General features: G+C 42.4%; 2 protein-coding genes across 2 annotated transcripts in view; one reads left to right on the top strand and one right to left on the bottom strand.

Annotated features, from left to right (window-relative positions):
- Positions 1 to 27,388, bottom strand: part of LOC131047136 (uncharacterized) — a 335,367-nt gene that overhangs the window by 164,402 nt on the left and 143,577 nt on the right. The window lies entirely within an intron of this gene.
- Positions 21,347 to 22,265, top strand: LOC131875470 (uncharacterized). Its single transcript, XM_059219829.1, has 2 exons — positions 21,347 to 21,723; positions 21,852 to 22,265. Exons 1-2 carry the CDS (start codon positions 21,418 to 21,420, stop codon positions 21,951 to 21,953), a joined length of 408 nt encoding a protein of 135 aa, XP_059075812.1. The 5' UTR covers positions 21,347 to 21,417; the 3' UTR covers positions 21,954 to 22,265.

The raw sequence follows: 27,388 nt of genomic DNA, 5'->3' as shown, positions 1-27,388 counted from the left end.
TAAAATTAAGCCTCAAAGTCAAACTTGTGGAGTAGCAAACCTACTAGAAGATGGAGGCACAAGAGGTTGGAGGATATTCAGCAACCTCTCATCAGTCACTAGCGATGAGACTGCGGGATTGCATTAGTAACAAAACTATTTGTGTTAAAATGACTAAAGCCAAGATCGATTTCCAAGTGGCAGTGGTAATTGTTTCATATTGTTTGTGATCAAAGTTGCAATGATCTATAACAATGTTGCATACATGACAACGAGAACTTAGTTCTCAAATTTTGTATTTGTAATTGGGTATTTTTGTTCCCAATCACAATTGTTTGTTGAGTGATTGGATGTGTTTGTCCCCAACCATGAAAGTTGGTGATTATGATCAGAAGTATGTCCCCAATTAATATTTTTGTGAGTAGATGTGTGTCCTTGTTCATAACTTTGATGTTGGATAGATGTGTTTGTCCCTATCTAAATTTGTTGTATGGCCTTTCGTAGAAGTGTTTGTCCCTATCCTTGATTTCATGGGTAGATGTGTTTGTACCTATCCTTGGTCAAAGTTCAGAAGCATAGTGAGGTGAGTTCCACTATTGTTTATCCTAAGTAGACATGTATGTCCCTACTCTTACCTTATGTTTTTGATAAACTATTGAATGTGTTCATCAAATGTTGTCGGTCCACTTATCCCCATTCAGAGAATGATGTAATATGGGGTGATGTTAGGAATATTACATCATTTATTAGGTTGGTTAGTATGTTTATTATGATTTACCATATGTCAATAATTATATTGTAATTGGTTGGGTTTGTATTACAAGTTGTTAGAACAACTTGTCTATGTAAAGGAGGCTGTTATATGAGGTATGACAACCCTCCTATAATATAGATATTAAGTGATATATATGTACTGTATTATTGAATAAACTGCAGTAGAAACATATTATTTGTATAATCTTTAGCTTCTATGAATTCTCCCCAAATTGCTAATAATTAAAACTCTAGCACCCAGTCATTATGTTGGTTTCTACCCAATCACCAGAATTTACCAAATTTGCAATCCATATATAAGTACAGCAGCTTTTGACTGGGCATTTTATCATTTTGAAATTCTAAAAAACTGTTCAAGTTGATTTCAAATTCATTACACCAACATATTGTAATTTTTTTCTAGTAGTTATAATTAATAAAAAAATCAAATTTGGAGCTTTCATCTTTCTATTAGTATTGCCGCTATTTGATATTCTTGTTTATGCCCTATTGTTGCATGCATCTGAATCATCAAAAATTGTATGTGTGATTAAAATTTTAAATAGAGATGTTATAGTGGTATTAGAGTTTTGATCTTCCCAACCTACAGGATTAGACCTAAATTTTTAATACAACTTAGTGAAAGGGAAATTAGATTTTATTAGAGGGGATGGACAAAGCTATAGGATCAAGGTGAAAAACACAAGTAGAAATGGGGAAGAGAAGTAAGAAGATTCGGACAATAGAAGAGGCAAAGACTTGGTATAATGCCATTGTTAGTATGAGTTAGGGCCAATAGTAAATGATAAATCTCGTGGCACAATTATTACAGACAATGCAACAAATCTAAATCTTCTAAACCCAGTTCAAACCCCTACAAGGTGAAAGCAATGCTATTGCAAATGACAAAACCAATGTGGGTTCCGCATTCAGATTTTTCCAGCCTAAATTCTTATAAAGAGACAAAGAGATACCTAAAGAAAAGAAAAATAAAAATGGAGATAATTTTCCAGCCTATTTTGATAAATACAGAGCATGCAAAAATGTCTCTCACCAAGTATTACAAATTGAAAATGAATAGTGCAAAAATGAATAAAAGTTGGTCAGATGCAATTCAACTCCTCAAAGATCTACAACCCAAATTGGGTGAGTTAATCACAACACAAATTAGGTGAGTTAATCATTCCTATTTTTTATGTTTAGAATAAATGTATTGATCATACTTGGAATCAGAAGTTAGATACATATTTTATGCTAAACTTATCTATGAGATACATATTTTTCACTAAATGCTGTATATGAAGAAGAAGCTATAAAATTTCTTAGCCTTCATTTGAAAGGTATAGCACACAAGTGGTGATATGTGGTGGTACCACGGATTGGTGACCCAAGGGCATAGCTTGATTAGCACATATGATGATTTTAGCTGGAGGTTAGTTGACAAGTTTGACAAAATAGATCTAGCGATCCATTTCAAGAAGTCTCAGTTCAGATAAAAAATGGCAGAGTTCCAAATATTAGCAAGAGTGGTTCTAGATGTTTATGAGAGGAAACTTACAATTCTTTGTATGGAACACTTGATCAAACCTCTCAAAAGTTGGGTAAATGATTTCAATCTGCCATCTTTGGAGGAAGCTATTTAGAGAGCTATAACCTTAAAATACTCAATACCCAAGAAAAATTTTTACTAGAAAAACATTAGACTTAGACCAGCAAAAATAAATTATTTTAGAAGGAAATTTTTGACAAGGAGTCAAATTCTAAAAGAACAGATGAGGAAGAAACTTCAGCAAGCAGCCTTGCCACACTTTCAGTGCTCCCTAGCATCATTCTTTCAAAGTTACTAGAGTTTTGTGTGGGTAGAAAATTACAATGGTGACTGATAGTAGAGCAACCCACAACTTTATAGATGAGGGACTGATAGTCAAAAGGGATTTGGAAACCAGGGACGTTGAAGGATTCACTGTCATAGTAGTAGATGGTTTCACCATTCCTTGCACCGAGATATTACAGTAGCTTGACATCATTCCAGAAAGGCACAAGGTGCATAATGTAAGAACACCCCTCTATATATAATCTTTATGAAATTTTTCCCAATGATCTAGCAACAAAATTTCAAGCTTGGACAACTAAGCATGCAAATTTGACCAGCATGAGCATTGAAAAGATTTACAATTACGAAAGCTACTGCTGCTACAAATCAGTTATGATCATCCCATTCATTCAACTCGCTGTTGACAAAAATCAAGACAAATAGACATTCATTTGATGGAATAACATATAGCGAAGATATGCATGGCCTCAACAAAAGAAATACCTTTAACAAAGATGGTACAATCACATGTTGCAGGTCAGAAACTGAGGAAGTATGTTGCTGAAGAGATGAAGCTTGTTTCCAACAGGCCTAGATAGCCCTGAACCTCAAAAAACCAACTCCTAACAAGTCAAAGAGTCACTTGGATGACTCAGAAACAATGTTGCCAATGCCATGCAGTCTATAACAATCTTGAACTTAACAAAATAAGGGCAGTAATAGACCCGTAATAAAGGGGCCCAAATTAATAAAATAATAAACTATTGTCGGCCTACTTGTAGCCCTTCGGGAAACTTCCCGGAGCTCTTTATAAGGCCGAGTTTGGCATAGTTGTAGGCATGGTGAATTTTATATTTTCTTTGTATCTGCGAATTCCAGTTGGAGTTTGGCATTGTTGCAGTTTCAGAGGTGCAAGATCCTCCCTATTCTGTAATCGCAGTTTCGGTGGTTAGCAGCCACCCTAGTCTGTTGTTGGAGATATCATTTCTGATATTTCACTTTGTATTTCATTGTTGGATCTATCTCTACTGTGTAGAAATATAATTATAGATATCTAGTTCTTGGCCATTCAATGTTGTTGGTGTATACTCTATGTTGATAATTCATTCCCGTACCTGCAATAATCTTATCTACGATTGGATATGCAGCGTCATAAATTGTACACCCTTGCTAGGGTGGTACAATTTCACACTTAGTTTAGCACCCATCTTAGTGTGTTTGCAGCTTGCATTGTAATTTCCCTTTAAGAATTTAATTAAATCTAAAGTCATATTTCATCACTTCATACATCATAAAATTGGGCCCTTTACCCTAAGTGTGCCCCTTTTTATTTTATTCCTCCAATAAATCAATTAATCATAAACCCTAATTATGTCCTATTTCGACCTTTAAGGCCCGATTTCGCATATCAAAACATCTCGAAATCAGCTGTAACTTTGAGATTCGCTCTAATATCATCATATCTAACTGCCTTGAAAATTTGGTAAAAAGTTGGTCGAACCATGTTGAAAGTGCACATGGTCCTCGGCTTTTTTCCCGAAATTTCGGGAGCATAATCCTATGATATTATAATGCTTAACCCTAAGAAATTGGCAGAAAATTCAAATCCTAGGTCGGCCTAAAGATGAAATTAAGATCTAGGGTTTCATACATAAGAGCTCTCTTTCTTCATTTGAAGGCAACTAAGAATGAAGAATCTAATTGAATCGGATCTAAGAGTACAAGGAGCCTTCTATGTAGTGAAAGAGAAACCTATGTGGAGTCTTCAACAACATTCTACAACATTTCATCAAGCATTCATCATCAATTAGGAGCCTTGAAGACATTGAAGAATAATAGGAGATCACCGACTGACGATTGGCTTGTACCCCTCCCTTAGGGGTTGGGTATGGTTTCATGTTATTTTCATGTCTTTGCATGAGCTTCATTCCATCAATTTACATATTTACATTCATGCTTTAGATCAAAGTGCATCATTGATTTAGAGCATTTACTTTGTCAATTACAAGCATTTTAGGGTTTATTCTTTAGGGTTGCTCTAAATTGTTTACTTTCATTAGGGTCTTGCACACACACAAGATTCCTGCTAATACATTTTCAGTAAATTATCGGCTATTTGTGGAGGTGGAAATCACCAACACAGGGGTTTGACAAAGGCAAAACCCTATATAGCCACCCAAACCCTTTCTTTTCAATTGCAAGTGCAGAAACAGGTACCCGGAAAGAGTTTCAGATCGGCAAAAGGCGCAAGTACAACCTAGAACCCTCAGAATTGCCCTAATCTGTCAGGGACAAGGGCGTGGCGCCCTAGTCCTACAGATGACAGTGGCGTGGCACGATGGTCCTCTTTAGAATCAGTGATCTTTGACAGGGTGCAGGCTCAGGGTCTCAGAATTGCATCCTCCCAGTTGCAGCTTTCTATCAAGTTCTCAGGGACAATGGCGTGGCACTTTGGTCCTGGTCAATTTGGCTCAGTTTTCAGCATCAGGTACACATTCATATTCCTCCCTCTTGTCTTATTTCAGTATCTCAATTCCAGATCTACAAGTTTGTGCAATTTCAGTTCATATGTGCTTCATTGTTTATCTCCTAGTCTAGTTGATCAATCAAACCCTATTTCTCTCATCACATACAACAAGAGGAATAGAAACCCTAAGAGATAATCCTTGGCTCTCTCTTTCTCACAAGAAGTAGCCAAAGTGAGCTATCTCCCTAGGCTCTTTTGTATTCCCAATGTGTTGGCTAAAGTGGGATTAGGTCCTAGTCATCCGGTTTCTCTTTTTCCCCTACACAAGATCCTTTAGTGGAAGTAACAATACCGTACGGAGTGTTTGGAAGTGGCGCCTACTTTTCCATACGAGTGGAACTTGCGTCCAGAGCCGAAGGGTGTCGAGTGTTGTTGATTAAGGGTTGAAGGTGTCGAAGGTACTTTGCCCTCGAGTGCTTCCCTCGGGTATTTGCCCTCGGGTACTTCCCTCGATAATTGCCCTTGGGTACTTTTCCCTCGAGTACTTCCCTCAACTACTTTGCCCTCGGGTATACTTCCCTTTGTAATTGCCCTCGGGTATACTTCCCTCGAGTACTTTGCCCTTGGGTACTTCCCTCGAGTACTGTGGCGTAAGAGAGCGTCATGTTGGTTGAAAATTTTGTACACTCATGAAAGCAAACAAAATTGTGGCTTCAACCACAATGTGTGAGTATGAAACTCTCCTAATTAAGGGAAGGCTCCCCCTATCTATCTAAAACTGAAATAAAAACAGGATGGGACAACAATCTTCCTTCTTTCTTCAAGGAAGCCTATATCCTTTTCTCTCCTTAGAAAAGTGATAGCAAGAAAATGTATAATAATGGTAACAACTTCAAATGAAAATGAGAGAAAGGAAAGGAAGTTTCCTGAAAGCCCAAAGACTCCCGTCACTTCCTTCGGGATGGGACAACAATATCAAGCTCAAAGACTTGACTATTGGAAGTCCTATCTACCCTTTGCTATACTAAATTTTACAACGAATAAAAGACAACAGCTCAAAGACTGGAATAATCTATTCTTTCAACACAAAGACAAGAACTAATGCAAGCTCAAAGACTTGCTGCTATTTCTTATCAAACAATAATTTTTCCTCAAGAATAGACGCAAGCTCAAAGACTTGCTGCTCCTTCTAGAGATTTTCCTATTTTAATTAATCTTCTCTACTTGCAGCTCAAAGACTTCAAATCAAATTAGACTAAGCTCCTTTAGAAACACTTTGCATGGAAGAAATAAAAAGATTCAAACTCAAACATGTAGCTCAAAGACTCAAAACTTGAGTAATCCTTCTTAATTATTCTTCAAAACCTTCAATTCACATACATAAGCTCAAAGACTTCTTGCTGTAAATTTGGCAGACTTTTTGCTTGCTTTCCCAAAAGATAAAAATTACATTAGACCCCTCAAGTATTTATAGAAGAGGAGCCTTGAGAAAAAGGTGGGAGGATCCTAACTAACTTGAGAGATTCTCTCAACCACCAAGACTTATTCAATAACTAACTAAGACTTCATTAACTAACTAAGACTTATTCCAACTACAGTCCTAATCGAACACAACTTGTAGTTGCCTTACATGTAATTACAAAAGTGCAAGTAATGTGTAACTTGCTTTTTACAAAAGATACTTTTACATGTAACTCGTCAAAACAAAATTACAAATGCATAACTAAAACTATTCCATGTGTCTAAAGACACGACTCTAACTACATCATCCTTTGTCTGTGATTATCTTCATGTCGCTTCAGGATGCTAGAAATTGAAGTATTCCGGATTGGTAAAGACATCTTGAACCGGAACGGGAACTTGCATCCTTATCTTCTTGCTTGGGGTAGTACTAGCTTTTCAAGAGGGAAAGGGCTGCCTTCCTCTTCTCACGTCATGACCATCTTTGTCTTGAAAGCATTCTATGCTCTCAACCATGAATTGTTGTTGTATCTCTTCTTGTATCATCCTTCATTCTTGAAATCTTCTTGCAAAATAATGCCCATGCCTTAATCCATTGATTTGGTAGATCGTGTGTGCAAACCGGACTGACAAGGGAAGGGATAAATTGATGCAAAAATGGGCTCACAAGTGAATTTCGGGTTTTGGAAGCTGCATTACATGTGTGGGAAAAACAAGAGCATTAACTTGCAAATGTGGGAACAAACATGCAACTTCATATGTGTAATGGGTAACTACAAGTTTGCACTTGTAATTGGACCTTTAAAACTCATTTTCAAGTGTTTTTTGAGTGCATCTTGGACCAATTTCGGGTTTTGGATGGCTGACTGTAGGTAGACTTTAAATGGGGAAAATGAATGAAGGTGTGAAATGAGTGGATGAAATGGCATGTACGGATGAGAGAATTGGAAGCGGATAGGTAAAAATGAATTTCAAGAAGATCAATTGGAACTTTGCCAATGCAAAAATGGGAAGAACTTTCAACTTGCAATCCGGATTTCAAAACCCGAAGTTGGGAAGAACTTGATTTTTTAATCATTGAAGCTTGATTTTTGGACTAAAGAAGGTTAAGTCTTTGTCCAAAAAGGAAAGAACACTAATTTTCCTCTTACTTGCAATCGGGTTTTTAAAACCCAAATACAAGTAAAGAAGGAGAAATTCCAAAGGGGAAGAACAACTTTACTTTACAAATTTCTTTGTAAAATGGGGAATTTCCTCTCATAAACCCATTTTTTGGGGGAAGAACCAACATATTTGAAAACGAGAAAAATGAAACAAGAAGAAAAGAAATCTTACCTTGCTCCAATCTGAAAATGCTTCTTCAACAAGATGATTAATCTTTGGAAGAAGAAAGAAAAACTCTTAAAAAGAAATTAACCACATTCCAAAACCCTAGCCACGTTTTTGAAAAAATGCCCAAAACTGAAAAACATGGCAGCAAATGCATGAGAAATGGCATGGAAAATGGCCAAGACTCTTTCTAACCTCAACGCCTTAGCATACCAAGCCAAAACGATTCATAACATTGCTGATTCGTGGCATTCCAAATGGCAAAAAAATGTGGTTTTTTTAAAAAACGTGGCTGCTGTTATAAACCAAAAAAAACAGCAAACTTAACCTCCATGTGGCATGAAAGGTGTCTAAAAATGCATGGAAATAGGAAGGAATCCTAACCACCTTCCTCCTCCAACAAATTCTCCACAAAAATTTGCTAAAAATCCTCAAAAAAAATGTTTTTCCTTGCAAATTGGGTTTTTGGAACACATAGCAAGTTTAAAATGCATGAAACAATGAAAATCGGGTTTTTTGGAGGATATAACAAGTTTAAAATTTCACTTTTTCAGCATGTTAGGCAAAATAGGGTTTTAGAAAAGAAATTACAAGTGAAATTACTTGTAATAGGGAAATAGAATTCCCTTTACAAGTGATTTCACTTAAAACATGTAAAGGGGTTTTAAAATCCCATTTACAAGTTTTATTTTAACATTATAAAAACAACTTTAAGTTATAAAGACATGTAAAGGGGTTTTAAAATCCCATTTACAAGTTTTTAAACACTTAAAGTCAAGCTACTGGTAATGGGGGTTTTAAAACCCCTATTACAAGTTTTATAAAAACTTGCAGTTGGAGAAAAATTCCCCTACAAGCCTAAAAAGCTTCAAGGGGGGTTTGAAAAACAAATTACCAGTTACTCGTAATCATCGAAAAATTCCCCTACATTGAAGCAAAAATATAGCAAACGGACTCGAAACGCGACAAAATTTGAAACGTAGCTTGAGGATGGATCAACGATCGATCCAGCCCAAGGATGGGGCGAATGTACACCTCAGGAAGCGTGCCATAGAGTAAAATCTTCAATTTGTAGTGATTGTTCTGAAACCCGAAATTGCACAGAAAGCTAGGAAAAGGAAGACCAAAACTCACCAAAACTTAGACAATGATGGCAAAGACACCCCCCAATGATTTGACACTATCAAATGTGAGTTTTGTACCTCATAAAATGTGCCTTGGAGACAAAAATGACACTTTTTAGGCAAAAATTTGTAGGGGTTGTCATATTTTTGAGAATCCAAAAATGAGGACAACACGTCGGTACATCACAGTGGTACGTAACATGTGGTGGAACTTTGGGTACCGTACAGTTGGGTAAATTACATCCTTAGATGAAAGAAGGAGTTGACTTCAGAATTTGAGATGAAGGACCTAGAACTCATGCATTTCTTTCTAGGTTTGGAAGTATGGCAGAGGCCTAATGAGATTATCCTAAGTCAAGGAAAATACACCATTGACATCTTGACGAGATTTGGAATGTAAGATTGCAAGTCTATGTCTACACCGATAGAAACTAACTTGAAGAAATTGAGGGAATCTGCAGCTAGTTCTGATCTTGTGGATCCTACTATGTATAGACAATTATTTGGATCTTTGATGTACCTAGTTAACACTAGACCGGATATTTGCTATGCAGTGAGTGCACTTAGTCAGTTCATGTGTTAACCAAGGCAGATACATCTAGTTACAGTGAAGCATATCTTGAGATACTTGCGTGGCACAGTTGGATTGGCTTGAAATATTCTTCCAGTGTGGACATGAATCTAGAAGGCTATTCTGATTCTGATTGGGCAAGGAGTGTTACTAATCGAAAGAGCACCTCTGGTTGTTGCTTCAGTTTGGGATCTGCTATGGTTTCCTGGTGTAGCAAGAAGCAGTCTTCAGTGGCACTGAGCACCACAGAGGCAAAATACATTGCAGCATGTGTGGCAACTCGTGAAGCAGTGTGGCTTCAGAAGCTCCTTGCAAGATTGTTTGGACAATCATTGGAGCCTACTATTATTCATTGTGATAACCAAAGCTGTGTGAAACTATCGGTTAATCCAATTTTCCATGACAAAACAAAACATGTTGAGATCCAGTACCACTACATCAAAGATATGGTACAGAGGAATGTTGTTCAGTTGAGATACAATTGTACTGAGGAACAGATGGCTGACATTCTCACCAAACCCCTTGCCAAAGTGAAGTTTGTGCATTTTCTAGACAAGCTTGGAGTTGTGGAGAATGAAGCACTTGTTGAGAGGGAGTATCAGCATCAGTAATTACTTGAGATGTGAAATAATGCATTCTTCTCTATGAGAAAAGTTTGAGGTGCAAGCCCTTGTTAACGAATTCTTCTCTGTGAGAGAGAAGTTTGAGGTACAAACCCTTGTTGATGCATTCTCCTCTGTGAGAGAGAAGTTTGAGGTGAAAGCCCTTGTTCCACACTCTGGGAGTAGCCATGGTGGATCCACCCTCTGGGAGTAGCCATGGTGGATGTCATGTGAGAGACTCCATGACTTAATACTTGTGTTTATTCACCCTTTGGGAGTAGCCATGGTGAACGTCATGATGAGATGACGACATCACGTTGAGTGATTCCATGATGAGCACTTGTGTTCATTTGCATTTCTATTCATGGGAGTAGCCATGATGGACCCACCCTCTAGGAGTAGCCATGGTGGATGTCACTATGTGACTCGGATATCGAGAAGGATTCCTCCCTAGCTAAGAGGGAGTGTTAATGTTAATAGCTATGGTCGAACTCCTGTTGGGCCGACATAGATAACTTAATTGTCTAATTGCCCTATCAGCCTTATACAATTACATATGCCGATTTAATAATAGAGACAATTAAAATGATAAGTGAGCATCAGCAAATACAATTGGCTTATATTAATAATGTAATTAACTCATAATGTGCTGACTTTCTTTGTAATTTAAATAACATACAAACCCACCACCCATGAGACGTGTTAATTATAATATAACCGATCTTTAATTAAAGAGACGTGTTGATTAAGATTATGGCCGACTCTTGGAGAAGTCGTGTTGGTTGAAAGCACACACGTTCGGGTATATGTATAGATTGGATCGAATCATCCAAACACAAGTAGATCGAATTATTATCCTTCAGCAGTTTGTGTTCTTCCTCATCAGATCGACTCTATTCTTCAGCAATGTGCTCTCATCTTCAATGCAAATAATTGATATAGAAGGCAGATCGATCTAGATAGATCATCATACAATAGTTCGAAATGCATCCAGTAGTCTACAGTGAATCCATCTCATCATATAGCTTCAAAGTGTGAAGCAATTCTTTGTAAAGATACTTGTCATATTTGAAATAATAGAAATATACTTTGTTGTTGGTTTTTTCACCTTCAAGAGGAAGGTTTTCCCAAAGTACCTTTTGTGCAATTGTGTTTGAATTATTGTCTATCTATTCTGATCCAAAAAAAAACTTAACATGCAAATGGTTGAGAAGAATCCCCTCCTAACTGAGGGAATTTTTCCTTGATATCTATAACCAAATCTTCTAGTCACTCCAAGCTATCTACATACTGCTTCAAAATTTCCTTTCCTATTTTGTGATGTAAGATGTCCCCCAATTGGAATTTTAGAAGGACAAAGATACTACTTATATCAGCCTATGATCCCTCTAGTGGGGGTTGGAGAAGTTGTTGTGATGTGACTAGTTGGATTTGTTTTTGTTGGGCCAAAAAGTCCTTGATGGATTGCATGGGTGAGGTAGTGGCCGAAGGAGTGTCTAATGTTTACAGAGAAGGTACCCTATGATTTGTAGGCTCTAACTCAAAAGAAGTAGCATTTGCATATTTTGCTTCTTCCTCATAGATCTCTTGGTAGGCCTTAGAGATAGCTTCCTTAATCTCCATTTAAATGTGCTTCGTTACCTTTGGCTTTTCAAGCATCAAATTGAGTCGATGTTTTGACTGCAAATCCTTGATCATAATTTAAATAATCTTTTGTTTTTGAGTAGGAGTACTGGTGGGAACTACCTCCCTAATGGCTATCTATTTCAACTTTTCTTCTTTTGCTCCTTGCTCCCTCCTAAGTTTGAGTGCAGTAGCCAATTTGTCTGGAAGGCAATCCATTAGATCCTCAAGAGTGGTCTATCTAGATTAATGGTGCATGTATGCATTTTTGAATGTCTTTGTTGTAAATGACATCAACAGGGACTTTAGAGAATACTCATACTAGGTCTATCTCCATGGCTTTGTAGGGGAGCCTTTTATATTTAGGCCATGGTTTATGAGAAATATCAACAAGAATGGGAGCTTCCATTGTTGTGCAGAAGCAAGGAGATATGAGGGTTTGGGATTGAAGTATAGCAGAGTGCAAGAATAGAGAACAAGTGTGAGAGCAAAGTGGACTATTGTGACAATGACCCTCTATATTTATAGACATGGAGATAGGAATTTATTAAATGTTGTAGCTGTTTTCTCATCTTCTAGTAGTTTTTTGCCCATTAATTTTTCTATGGCTTTATTCAGGCAAGTTACTTTTTCTTGGACTATGATACAATAATTTATTTCAACATGCGTTATCCTAGGGTGTTGTCAAAACATTCTTTCCCAATTCCTTGTTTTATGTCCTTAAGGTTAGGTTGAGCAAATGGGTGTTCAGACTCAAATCTAATTGGTAGTAGCCATTTCTTTCAGAAGTAAATTGTGTGTGATCGGTAGTATGAGGGTTGGCAAACCTTATTATGTATTTTCTCTTTTTTCAATTTCGATACTTTGATATTAGGCATATTCCTTGTATGTACCCCTTGCTTTCCCATTGCCTGATTATTAAGGTATGATGGGTATATGTGCTCTAATGGCTTAGAATTTGCAAGGGAGTGACTATCTCGCAATCTTATATGAGTTTTAGGCTATTGCAGTGTCATCCTTCTTTTTGTGGTGATTGGCGAAGAGTTTCTATTCTAGCTTTGTATCATAAATGCTCTTCAAAATCCATATCCTTTCCAAGAAGTTAGTTCTTGCTCATCTTGCATCTATGCATCAAGGACTTCATCACTATTTGTGCTAGTATTGTTACTATCCAGCTCAATTTCTGGTACACTATTTGGATGTTATTCATTTGAAGTGGGTAAGTATAAAATTGATATATGGTTATTGAGTTATACTCTTAATTTCTATCATGAGCAACTTCCTCTACATAAGTTTTTTCTTCTACATACGAGCACAAGTTCATGGTTACATAGTTCAAGGCACTTTATCCAAAAATATTGGTACAACCCTTGTGAAACCCAAGATAACTTCTTCCAAAACCACAATAAGTTCTTCTCATTGCTCCTCCAAGCCATTCGTTGTCATTGCCCCTCCTCCATCATACCATAAAACTATTATTGCTTTCCTTCCATCCTCCAAATCCACTTTGGGTCATGTTGTGACATTTTCACACATCGCCCCATTGCAAATGTCCACCCCCTTTTTTTTTCTTTTTAGGGTAGTGTTTCGGCGTCTTAGGGTTTTGTCTCCAATTTATCACCTCTGCAAATGAGTCAAGTTTTTCGAAATTTGGACGAATCATCAAAATCAATAAGGAGAAGGAATGGTCAAAAGAGTGTTTTGATGCTACAGATGTGCTCAGATGGGTCGAAGGAGTAAAATCGCAATTTTCTGAGATCAATTTTGACAACTTCCTAGTTTTAGGAAATTTTCTTTTTTCTTCTTTTTCTAAATTTAGAAAGTTTTGTTTCTGCCATTTTGGAGCCAATCCGAGAACCTTCTTTTATATTTTGTTTTTTTCTAAAAATAGAATATTTACTTTTTTGCTTTGTTTGGGGTCACAGGTGGTCATCAAGTATGGAAAATGTCGAGCCAAGAGAGTTCATCTAGAACAAACCAAGTATGGAACCATCTTCGAATCCAAAGGATAATTTCTAGAAAGCTAATTGAAGATCACAAGAAAAGTGACTAAGTTTGAAGCTTGGGGCAGGAAATTCCTTGTTCAATGACCAAGATTGCCTATCCATGGAAGAATTTCTTGTCCAAGTATGAAGTCCACCCTAGTAAGGAAGAATTTTTCTTGGTTCGGAGTAAAGTTTCCTCTCCAACCATGGAAAATTCCTTATCTAGACATGAAGTCCGCCCCTTCCAAGGAGGAATTTCTTGTCCATCATGAAGTTTGCCTTGGAGATCAAGGAGAAATTCCTTATTGCATCACGAAGTCCGCTCCATTCTTTGGGAAATTCCTTGATCAAAGAACAAGTCCACCTAGCACGATAGAACAAGATTTCTTGTTTGGTGGTGTAGTCCGCCTAGGTATTGAGGAAATTCCTCAGGTTAGCATCAAGTTTGCCCTCCCTAGAAAGGATTTTTCCTATCCAAGCATGAAGTTCGCCTTCCAACTTGAGGATTTCTCATATCCTAGTAGCAAGTCCGCCCAAAGAGAGGATAAGAAAATTGGTTAAGTTTTGATACCTTGAAAAAGGATTCGAAAATTTAGCTGTGGATAGATTGGTAGAGAGTTCAAAGTCAAGACAAAGTTCGCCATAGGGAGATTGTTGGCTAAGTGTTGGTGGATTAAAGCAGAAAGTTGAAATCAAGTGTGATGGTTAGAAAAAATTCCTTGGGCAAGTGCCAAGTCCGCCCCTAGGATGGAAGGAATGCCTTGTGTCATCATGAAAGTCCACCTAGCCCTAGTGAAAATTCCTTGGTGGCATGTGAAGACTGTCCTAGGAAGATGATGTTGGCGACATTATTGTACACGGGAATAACATTAGTTAATTATGTGTAATCGTTTTGGTTAGTTGGCAACTGAGGGGTGGAAGTTGCAGTGCGACGGTTGGCGCTCGCACCCCCTCGGTACCCTTTTATACTTCGGAATGTAACTTGTAAAATACACTTATTAGGAATAGAACATCTGATACACTTTGTCTGATATTTGCGGCATTAGTCTGCATTATGTTCTTTATGTCTTAAGTTATTCACCCGAGAGGGCAAACATTTGGCGCCACTGCCTAGACGTACTCAGGAACGGAAGACACGGATGGCGCATAGACACAATGGGCCTACTCGTTGGTGAAGTAAACCCAGAGGCCGACGACGCGCGGACAGAACTTTACACAGGAGAAGACACGGCAACGCGAGAATTTTCAATTTTGCTCCAGGTAGCCATTCAGACCTATGTTCGACGAGAAGCGGCGGAGGCAGAAATCCCACCAAGTGTCGTGTGGACAGCGCTGGAGGTTAGTCCGGCAGTAAACCGGTTAATGAACCACCTCCCCCGGCTGCTTGCACAAGCATTGCTGGCACAGCAGGCCCACCTGGAGGAGATTGCCCAGGAAGAGCGACGACAACAAATCCTGCGACGCTACGAAGAAAACAGCCGAGGGGAAACGGAAAGAGATGGCGCCAGGCCAGGAGGGAATTGAACCGTGAACTTCTTATTTTCAAATAAAAGTGTCATTGACACGAGTTGTACTTGAGCAAATGAATTAATAAAGACATGTTTTCATTTATGAATTGAGAGTTATGGAAATGTGTGACAATTAATGCCAAACCTATTGAATAAAGATAGGAATAAAAAACCAGAAACGAACAAGTGGGAGGCCGCGCAGAGGGCCTTGATTCTGGAGCAGCAAGTAGAACGTAGACGGAGGCTGAGGCAACTGGCCGAAGGACGACCTACCGAAGGGTGGCCCGAGGGGAACCAAGGAGGTGTCATGGAGGGAGCAGAAGCCGACGGAAATTTCTACGTGTCGCCAGAACATCGTAGGACGCGGAGCCACGAAGAGCTTCTGGAAGAAACAAGGATACGACGAAACCTAGTCGAGGAGACGCGGGATCAGTTTAGAAACTTATCCCTTACACCACGGAGTGAAGATCACCAATGGGAACCAAGAGTGGGCACGGGTGACAGCGAAGGGGAGGGCAACCGTACGGCTGTAGGTACGACGCATGACAAGCAGAACATGGTACCCCTAGTCGCCCACGCAGGGCACGCCACGGGCGTTGGAGGAAGCGGCGCAGGGGCTCAGCGACAGCCACCACATGGGAGACGACCCCCATCAATGGCAGGTAAACAGAAACTACCGAAGTTTAATGGCGACGGGAAGGAGGATCCCGTTCGACATTGTCGAACGTGCAAAACCATATGGTCGGCAAACGGTGTTACCGATCAAGATGAAGGGGTAACACAATTCCCAGCAACCTTGAGGGGAGTGGCCATAGACTGGTACTCAGATATGGACAAAGCTAAAGTCGGCACATGGCCCGACCTGAAGAAGGAGTTTGGGATAGAGTTCCGTCTCCTAAGGGATGACAACGAAATAGTCGCAAAGATCTATGGAACGAAGCAGAACAAGAACGAGACAGTCCGAGCTTATGGTCGGCGACTGAAGGAACTACTAGGAAAGATGGAGAGTCAACCAGCAGATGGGTTGAAAAAGCGATGGTTCGTGGAGGGATTAATGCATTCCCTCCGAAAGAAGATGAAAATTGTTCCACCTACATCGTACGAAAACGCATATAATAGAGCGATGGATCTTGAGAGTGAGACCAAGACATCGAAGAAAAAGAAGAAGAAGGAGAGCTCGTCCGAAGAGGATGACTCGTCACAAGAAAGAAGCAGCGACAGTGAGGCTGCCAAACGAGTGCAAGCGCTCCAGAAAGACATGGAGCGAATGAGAAAGGAATTCAAAACAATGAAAAGCACTAGTCGGACCGAAGGGGATATATGGTGCACTGAGTGCAAAGAGGAGGGGCACACAAAGGGTACTTGCCTGAAGAAGGCATTCTGTGAGATTTGCCAAGTGATGGGACACTCCACCAAGGAGTGCCCATACAACATGAAAACCCGAAGCACGAACCAGGTGCTGTTCACGGAGCAGGCCACAACATCCGCACCAGCAGGTACGGGCCAGCAGACTAACACAACGGCATCATCTGGAGGATACCGGGATATTAGACGCGGCGGTGGAAGAAATAATAACAATAACAACAACAGAAACCAGATCCAGTATGATGCCAAGGGCCGGCCAATGATTCAATGTAGGGCCTGCAATCAGTGGGGACACTTCGCCCGCGATTGCACAAAGGAAGCCAACCCTCAGCACCTCTGCCGATGGTGCGGGCCAGGCAACCATGAGGACGCAAATTGCCCGAAGCCTAGTATAAACCTTCTAAACATAGAACCTACGAAGGCAGAAGTGTTGGCAATCACAAGGGCACAGGCTAAAAAGATTGCCTACCCAAATCCCCACACGGAGACCGAGAGAGTGCGGGAGGCCAGAGACGAGATCACAAAGGAAATGGCCGCACAAGGACAGAACAGTCACCAGACAGCAAGTCCACCACGGACGAAGGGAGAAGAGGAAATCTTACGGCAAATATTACATGTAGAGGTACCCGTGAGAATTCAAGACCTCCTGGAGACCTTGCCACAGCTAAAAACAGCTATTTTAAACTCTGTACCCCCACAAGTAAAAACGAGGGAGGTCGGGAGCCCCACAACTAACCCCGTGTTTAGGGAGGTCACGAGCCCCGCGGTCAACCCCATGTTGTTGGTAGTCAACAGCGGACGCCACCCGGCGGTGGTAGAAATGGGTATACTGGGGACTACCTTAACAGACACTATTGTGGATGGAGGGTCAGGGGTAAATGTACTCCTAGAAGCGACATGGAAAAAATTGGGAAAGCCTACGTTGTGGCCCCCTACGTTCAACCTACTAGGGGCAGACCAACACGGGATTAAACCCCTTGGTACCCTCATGAGCCAGCAGGTGATGGTCGGCACGCAGCCATTCGTACTGGATTTTGTGGTAATCCCCCTGAAGCAGAAAGGATATGACGCCATTCTTGGGCGGGGATGGCTCATTGCAGCAAAAGCGAACCATAACTGGAAGCGGAACACCCTTTCCTTGGAAAACGTCGGGAGGAAGTACGTGATCGATCTCTGTACGCAGATGGTGAGTGAGGAGTTAGCCTCCTCCTCTGACTCGGAATCTGAGGGAGACCAGTTAGTGGAGGGTGGAGATGGATGCCGCATGGCGCCTAGTGATGAAGGGGTGTTAGAACTAGAGGCATGCTCAGGGGACGACGGGGACTCCTTGAATGGCCTCTTCCATTGGCAAATGGGAGATTATGAACTATTTACACCCTCGTGCAACGTATTGAGCATCGAAGAAGAACCAGATATATTTCCCGCAAAATATGGCGAGTACAAGGAAGGGGAGGCAGCAGTAAATGAGACGCCGGCACACCAATTCCTGAAGGGGGAGTCCATTAAGTATCAGGAAGCCAATTTAAAGGAAACAAATCTCAGGGAGACAAGTGACCCCAAGATCATCCTTGTCAGAGATGACTGGAATCCAATGTTGAAGGCCGCAGCCTTCAAAATTTTCCTTGAATACAAGGATGTCTTTGCATGGACATACAAGGACTTGAAGGGCATGCCCCCAGAGTTATGTGTGCACCGAATAACATTGGTACCGGGAGCCTAGCCAATGAGGAAGCGGCCTTACCGAATGAACAAAAATTATGCTATACGCGTGAACGACGAAATTGAGCGGATGTTGGAAGCGGGCATAATCTTCAGAGTGCAGACCAGCGAATGGGTGTCTCCCATTGTAATTTCCCTCAAGAAAGAGGCCAATCAGATCCGGATCTGTGTAGACTTCCGGTGCCTGAACGCTGTCACTATTAAAGACCCGTTTCCCATACCCTTCACCGACAGCATCTTGGAGGAAGTAGCTGGACATGAAATCTATTCCTTCATGGATGGGTTCTCGGGTTACAACCAGATATCCATCGCGGAGGAAGATAAGCTGAAAACAACCTTCGTGGTGGAGGACGGTGTGTACGCATACAACCGAATGCCCTTCGGTCTATGCAATGCACCTGCCACCTTTCAGCGCATCATCTTGCACATCTTCGACAAGATGTCGATGGGGAACTTCAAAGCGTTCCTGGATGATTGGTCTATTTACAGCGGACAGGACATCCACTTAAAAACTCTCGGGGAGTGCCTAGAGAGATGTCGGAGGGCACGGTTGGCCCTCAACCCGAAGAAATGTAGATTCATGGTACCACAGGGAAGATTGTTGGGACACATTGTGTGTAAAGAAGGATTGAAAACGGACCCGGACAAGATTCGGGTAATAGTAGAAATGGAACCTCCTACGGACGTCACGGGGGTAAAGTCCTTCCTTGGTCATGTGGGGTACTACAGGAGGTTCATCAAGAACTTCGCTGAGGTGTCCCACCCGTTGGATAAGTTGACAAGGAAAGGGGAACCATACATTTGGGCAGAGCCACAGAGCAAGGCCTTCGAAGAGCTGAAGACAAGGTTGATGGGAGCGCCCATACTGGCATACCCGAATTGGGATAAGGAATTCCACGTTCACGTGGATGCCTCAAACTATGCCATCGGGGCTACATTAGCCCAAGTAGGAGGACACGGACTAGACCATAGTTTTAAAAATCGCTGACTCGCCACGGACTCGCGAGTCCTTTGGCGCCGCGAGTCGACTCGCCTAAGACTCGCGAGTCTTTGCGAAAGACTCCCAAGTAGGAGGACACGGACTAGACCATAGTTTTAAAAATCGCTGACTCGCCACGGACTCGCGAGTCCTTTGGCGCCGCGAGTCGACTCGCCTAGGACTCGCGAGTCCTTGCGAAAGACTCGCGAGTCTTTCGCAAAGACTCGCGCGAGTCTTTCGCTCGGACTCGTGAGTCTTTCGCAGGGACTCGCGGGCCCAGAAAAACACGCCCGTAAAGGGTAAAAAAAGAGTTTTTTTTTTGTTTCTCACTTCATTTTGGTTTTTCTTTGGCCATAGCAGGTTAGAAGGGTTTGGAGGAGTAGAGGGAAGAAGGAAAAATCAGCAGAGAGATCTAGGTAAGGATTTTTTCTCTTTTTTTTTTTTTCATTTGAATCATTTCATTGTTTTGAAACTGAAAAAAATCTTGAAAAACAAGGGGATATGCTGCCAAATTTTTTTCTATTTTCTTTTCTAAGTTATTTCCTCTTTTTTTTTTCTTGTTTTTGAATGCTATTTTTCCCAAATGATTCATTGTCATTTTTTTTGTTGATTTTCCATAAAACCCTGCTAATTTTTTTTTTTTCATGTTAAATCAGCAATGGCAAGTTCAACTCCAAGGGCAACCCCAAGGTCAGGAAGACAAAGAGATAAAGCTTGGAAATATGGGATTGCAGGAAGCAAAAAGGGGGAGGTCACTTGCACCGAATGCACAAAATGGATGACTGGTGGAATCAATAGATTAAAATACCACCTTGCACAAATCCCTGGATATGGTGTGGAGGCATGCCCCAAATCAACTCCTGAAATTATTAGAGAGATGAAGGCCATTCTTGCTGAGAATGATATGCATAAGGAAGAAAAGCAAAAAACAAGAGAAGCCATGGCAGCTGCAATGAATCCCACATTGTCCACTTCGGGTCCCATTGGTCACAGTCGAGGTCGTCAGTCACTTTCATCTTTTGGTGACAATGAGGGTGAGGCTAGTGGCACTCCTGTTAGATCAGACCCTAATTTTTTTGTACCACGCAATGTTCCAGGTGCACAACCTTCACTTGAAGGTACAAGATGGACTAGAGAGAAGCATGAACAAGCACGGATAGCAGCTTCAAACTTTTGGTTTTACAATAATCTATCTTTCAATGCAGCAAACAATGTGTATTGGAAAAGTTTTGTTAATGCATATACAGTGGCGGGTAAGGGGTTTAAGGCCCCAACAGGTCATGACTTCAGTGGGCCATTGCTAGAGAAAGCTGTGCAAAATACACAAGGTGTGGTTGATGATCAGAAAAGGTATTGGAAGAGAAAAGGATGCAGCATTTTATCTAATGGATGGACAGATGGACGGAATAGGACTCTTCTCAACTTCTTGGTGGCTTCAAATGGTGCAATGGTATTCATAAAGTCCGTTGATGCCTCAAATGAAATAAAAAATGCAGAGACTTTGTGTAATCTGTTGGATGGTGTGGTTTGGGAAGTTGGAGTTGAGAATGTTGTCCAAATTATCACGGACAACGCAGCTACATATGTATCTATAGGTAGAATGCTTATGGAGAGGCATCCTTCGATTACATGGAGTCCTTGTGCTGCACATTGCTTGGACTTGGTGCTAGAGGACATTGGGAAGATTGGATGGGTGAAGAAGGTGGTTGAAGATGCAAAAAGTGTCACCAAATTCATCTACAACCATACTTGGGTGCTTGCTTTGATGAGAAAACACACAAATGGCAAGGACCTTGTGCGACCTGGAGTGACACGATTTGCTAGCCACTTCATCACTTTGCAGAGCATTCTTAGTGCCATTCCTCATCTTAAGCAGATGTTTGTGTCAGATGCTTGGTTGGGGTCTGCATACTCCAAAAGACCTGAAGCAAAGAAGATTGTGAGCATTGTTTTTGATGAAGGGTTCAATAAAAGTGGAGAGGAGTTGACTGCGGTAAGTAACAAACACAAAAGTAAAGTTTATAACTTTATACAATCTTGTCTATTTGCTGATTTTATTTTTTAGGGGTTGATTTTGTACTAATTTAAAATTTGTTTTAATTTTTTTAGGTGACAGAACCTTTGGTAAGGGTTCTTCGTATGGTGGATGGAGAGGGCATGCCAATGGGTTTCATTTATGAGGCCATGTATAGGGCCAAAGAGGCCATTTCACATTACTATCGTGGAAATACAAGAAAATGTGAAATCCTTTGGCGCATCATTGATCGTAGGTGGACAAACCAACTCCACCAACCGATACATGCCTTCGCCTACTTTTTGAACCCGAAATTCTACTTCTCTGATTCATTTAGGGCTGATGAGGAGGTCATGGCAGGTGTTATTACATGCATTGATAAGATGACACCTGATCCTGAGTTGAGAGACAAGGTTCTTGATGAGTTGGAGGTGAGATTTGACATTTGCAATTGCTCTATCTTTATTTATGAATTTGGAAATGTTCATTATTGAATTTGAGTTTGACACTTTGACTATCTAGTATCTATTTCTGAATTTGGAAATGTTCATTGTTCAAGATCTACAAAAGTGCAGAGGGGAGACTCTTCTCATCACAACTAGCAATTGATAGGAGAGGAAAACAACAACCAGGTAAAAAATTTAGTAACTTAGTTCAATAGTGCAAGAAAAAACCTACAAACTTGATTGTTACATTTTTTTCTCAATTCTAATATTTCTAAATGTTTTTTGTAGATTTATGGTGGGAGAATTATGGTGCCGGCACGCCTAATCTTCAAAAGATAGCTATCCGTGTTTTGTCTCAACCATGCAGTGCTTCTGGGTGTGAACGAAATTGGAGTGTCTTTGAGAGCATTCACACAAAGAAGAGAAATAGATTGTCACAAAAGCAGCTCAATGATCTAGTATTTGTTCGGTACAACCTTCGCCTTCGAGTTAGACAGGTGGAGGGTGTTTCACATGAGGCCATTGACTTGGATGAAATTGACATATGGTGATTGGACCATGAATGAACAAAATGATGGTGATGATGTCCTCCTTACCGAAGAAGAAATTGCAGAAATAGAGAGAGGAGTAGCACAAGATGCAGAAGGAGCAAGATTGGATGAAATGGAGGATGAAGATGAGGACGAAGATGAGGATGATGATGAGGACTTTGACTTTGAAGAAAAATCATCTCACCATTTAGATACCACAACACCCACTGCTACTACTTCTAGCTCAAGGCCTGAAAAATTGAGCTATATTAGGAAAAATACAAAGAGGAAGATGTAGTCTTCTCTTTGGTTTGTTCATTCACATTGTTGTTTTTCACATTTGGAGTTGGACTTGGACATATCATTATATGTAATTTTGTGAACATTTATATACTTATGCTGCCATTATACATTTTAGAGTTGAAAGTTGAAACTTGAATATGCTGCTATGAATGATGAAATTTGAAATATTGCGTGTTTGTAGATCATATGACATGTGTAATGTTTCAATTATGGCACTTATGTTCTCTAAATGCATTAATTTCTTTATGGGTTTTTTGTTAAACTATGGTTTTTTTTTTTGCCGAGTCTTTCGCGAGTCTTTCACGAGTCCGAGTCCGAATCCAAAATTTTGGTTTGCCGAGTCCGAGGCGAGTCTGAGATTTTCAACTATGGGCTGGACCACCCCGTTTATTTTGCCAGCAGGTTGCTCTCGAAGGCAGAAAAGAACTACAGTACCACAGAATGTGAAGCACTCAGTATGGTCTATGCCGTACAGAAATTTCATCATTACCTCCTGGCCACACCATTCACATTTTACGTAGACCACCAAGCACTCATGTATTTAGTAAACAAGCCCATTATCCAGGGGAGGATAAGTCGTTGGCTATTGCTACTACAGGAGTTCACATTTTTAATTGTGGTAAGACCAGGGCGAAGCCATGTCATAGCCGACCAGCTGTCCCGGATTAAGTCGGGGGAACCTCCAGAGGGAGTAAATGATGATTTTCTGGATGCACACTTGTTCCAAATAGCTGTACTCCCTTCGTGGTACAGGAAGATTGGAGAGTACCTATCGACGTCCCGATTTCCGGAGGGTATGCCTCCAGGGGAACGAAGAAAGCTCGTATTAAGGAGCAGGACTTTTTCGCTCATCAACGGGTTACTCTACAAAATGGGGCCGGACCAAATATTAAGGCGTTGTGTCATGGAGGAAGAAGTCTCGAGTGTACTAAGGGAGGCACACGAAGGGCCCCCACGTGGACATATGGGCCTAGACACTACAGCCCGCAAGGTGCTTCTCGCAGGACTGTGGTGGCCAACGGTACATCACGACGCCAGGGAGTGGGTCGTGGGGTGCGACACTTGCCAACGAGAGGGCAAACCTCTGAAGCGGGACTTCATGCCCCTCAACCCGTCGCATGCACAGGAACTCTTTGAACAATGGGGACTCGACTTTGTGGGTCCTCTTAAGGCCAGCCGCACACGACGGTGCCGGTACATTATAGTTGCGACAAAATACTTGACCAAGTGGGTGGAGGCACGGGCTCTCCCGGATAATTCGGCAGTAAGCACAGCGAAATTTATTTATGAACAAATCATTACGCGATATGGTATACCTATTCAGTTGACCAGTGACCGGGGAGGCCACTTCGCGAACCATGTCATATGGCGGTTGACATCAGACTTTTTTCACTCATTATCGAGCCCGTACTACCCACGTGCCAATGGCCAGGCGGAGGCCACAAATAAAATATTGGTATCGGTAATTTACAAGTCCTGCGGGGTAGAAAAGGAAGATTGGGAGGAGAGGTTACCCTCAGTACTATGGGCCTACAGAACGACTTACAAAGTGACCATGGGTCAGACCCCGTTCCAACTCATGTACGGACAGGAGGCGGTGGTGCCAACGGAATTCATGGTGCCAAGCCTTCGCATTGCAGTAGAGAACAGACTCGGGGATATGGAGAGTCTGAGGGAGAGATTGTATGCCTTAGGAAAGTTGGACGAGAAAAGAATGCTGGCACAATGGGCCACAGAGGCAGCCCAGCAAAGACGGAAGGTGTGGCATGACAAGCACCTGCGGCGAATGAAGTTTATTCCCGGACAGCTGGTGTTAAAATTCAACGGGAAGAACGAAATTAAACCTGGGAAATTCAAATTCCGATGGTTAGGGCCCTTCCGGATACGTGAGGTCAATACGAACGAGGCGATAAAGTTGTGGACGCTGGACGGGAAGGAGATACTAGACGCAATCAACGGGTCGAAATTAAAGATCTATCACGAACGGAGGGAACCAAGACTCTCCAGTCAGTCAGTCCGCTAAAAATTGGAAAAAAAAATAATAATAAAAAATATTGAAAAAAAATAAAATAAAATTTGAAGAATTTAATAAAAACAAAAAAAACAAAAAAAAAAAGAGGAAAGTGGCTGCCGTATGGTGGGACCACCAAAGGTGACACCACCGTGCGGTGGAACCACCGACGGTGGGACCACTGAAGGTGGAACCACCGACGGTGACACCACCGTGCGGTGGTCACACCGTGCGGTGGGGCCACCGGCGGTGGGAGCCACCGAAGGTGGTCGCCGCAATATGAACCCACCGCACACCGCACCGAACAAACCCCTTCGCGCAAACAATAAAACACCTCCCCGCCTTGGCAATAAAACCCCTCGCGGAAGAAGAAGACGCCGCACACCGCACAGCCCGACCACCACGCCACCACGCGACGCGAAGGATAAAGGAAGAGGAAGACGCCACACACACCCACAGCTGACCACGCAACACGCACAGCAAGGTTTACGCACAGCAATGCACAACAGTCGAAAAGGAAAAAAAAAAAAAAACAAAGAGACCAAGCCCGCACAATCCCACACAGCCATGCCAAAAGTAAACTACACAGCCACGTAAGGGAAAAAGGACCGCCGCAGGTAGACCAAGCAGCCGCACGAAAAAGGAGGTCGTTACGGAGGTGCCTAAGAGGGTACGATTTTTTTTTTTTCCCGAGGAAATCAGTTATACAGAGATTGATGGATTCAGCAGGGAAAAGAAGTTGGAAGAAACAGCTGTACGCTTCTTCCAGTAGCAGCCAGAGGGATAGGGATAGCAATATCAGGATTTTAGCTTCAGGAGTACGTGTTGCAGGCGGCACCATGGATGCCAGTGCCCGACAAAAGCAAAAACAGAAGGCACCACAGGCTGCTATAAGTGCGAAAAACACAATGACGCCACAGAATGTTACTTTTGAAGGCCTGAATGGATTGGAATGCCGGAAATGGTGGCAGGACACCCCCGACAATGACTTGGTAAAGCAAAACCTCCGTAAGGCACAAGTAGAGTGGGTTGTTCGGATGCCCGTGTTCCCTATCCAGAAATACGAGGGTGCCCTACGCTTCATGGTGGACACCTTCGACAGGCATACATGCACCAGCACGTTTGAATACCTCCGGAGGGATGTTACTATATCCTTCATAGCAAGGGATTTCACGAGGGTATTCGGCATTCCGGGCAGCCAGGGCAAGAAAATAGACTTGAAGGCCAAAAAGATGACACGGGAGGAGGAGCGGTGGATTAAATTAGTCTCCCGGAACTTGACGATAGCAGAGTTGGACAGCGTGGCTAGAGCCACGAAGGGTCACGGAATCCGTAAGACTTTTGTTGTGGAGGGCCACTGGAGATGCATTATGGATGTCATCAAGAGCAGATTGACAGGGTCGGGTAGGGCGTCGGACATTGCCCTCCCTCAGATTATGCTGATGAATGGGCTGATGAATGGCATCGTATATGACTGGGCCACGTTACTGGCAGAGCGTATGTATGAGTTTTTGACGCTCCAGCATCGCACATTCTATATGCCTCATTATGCTATAGGGTTATTCCTGGAGGCCACGCAGGAAGCAGTGCCGGAGGACAAGTTGGAGGTACAGCCGTAGGGACCGTTGACAGCAGGAGAGCCTCCAATACATTATTGGAGGCACTTGGACATTGGGCACTCTTCGGCGAAGCGGAAACGGGCGGTAGATAGGGCCTCGGCCTCAGGGGAGCCTGACAGCGGGAGGGATTCCAGCAGCGCGGAGGATTCAGAGGCGGAAGATGAGGAGGACGATAGCAGCCAAGCAACGGAGGAGCCTGTACGAGTCCTGTTGGCCCCACCCCTGTTACCGATGGGCACGCCTGTGCCATCATCTGGAGTAGGCAGCACCTGTATTCCGGCCTTCGGGCAGAGCCATATGCCTGTTACACTTGGTCCCCTCCAGCACGGGCAACAGGGAGCATCACTGGGCCCAACCACGGTGGCACTTACCGAGGACATGGCAGAGTCAGGGACGGAGGAGTCACCGCATCGGGCAGTGGTTGCTGAGGAGCAGGGGCTGACGGAGGTGGTGGATACCGAGCCTCACGTACGGTTGGACGTCGTGGGTAGTGACGCAGTGGTGACTGTTTCTGCTTCCTTGTTGGAGAAGCCGACGACAGCGAACCACCCCCCGGTCATGGAGATGCGTGCTGACCTCGAGGCTATGCAAAGCTAGCTCACACAGCGGTTTCAGATGACACTGGCACAGCCGGAGGGAGCTATTGTATTCTCACCGTGTCGAGAGACTAGAGCAGAGGTAGTCGACTTGGATGACTCATCAGGGGAGGCACATGGACTCACAGTTGGGAACGAGGCGGGGGAGGTCGCCTCTGCTGGGCAGGCACCAAGAGATGGTGCACCTTTGGTGGCAGAGGCGGTACCTTCACAGCAAGATACAATAGTGACCGTTCCACCAGGGACTTCACAGCGTTCGGCACTGACGGGGGAGGATGTTGAGACCTATCTAGCTGACATGGCTGATATGGTGACGAGGGGTAAGCGGGTGGTGGCCGCTGCCCAGATGCAAGCATGGCAGCAGGTGGTGGTGGAGCTAGAGAAGGTCTTACAGTTTATGCGGGTGGGCTGCCCGACAGCCTTTGCTACCTGCTTTGAGTCTCAGGGGTGGCCGACTGTGGAGACAGAGGAGATGCTCCAGGCTTGGAGGCTGCGTCAGCTCGTTGTGGAGAGTCGGGTGATGGCAGTTGTCCGCGAGATCGAGCAGGTCTACCGGGATGCCTATTATACATTGAGGCATACACAGCAGGA

The sequence above is a fragment of the Cryptomeria japonica genome, chromosome 4 (assembly GCF_030272615.1).
Source record: "Cryptomeria japonica chromosome 4, Sugi_1.0, whole genome shotgun sequence".
Taxonomy (NCBI): domain Eukaryota; kingdom Viridiplantae; phylum Streptophyta; class Pinopsida; order Cupressales; family Cupressaceae; genus Cryptomeria; species Cryptomeria japonica.
Note: the sequence above shows the minus strand (reverse complement) of the source record. Positions and strands in the feature narration are given on the sequence as shown.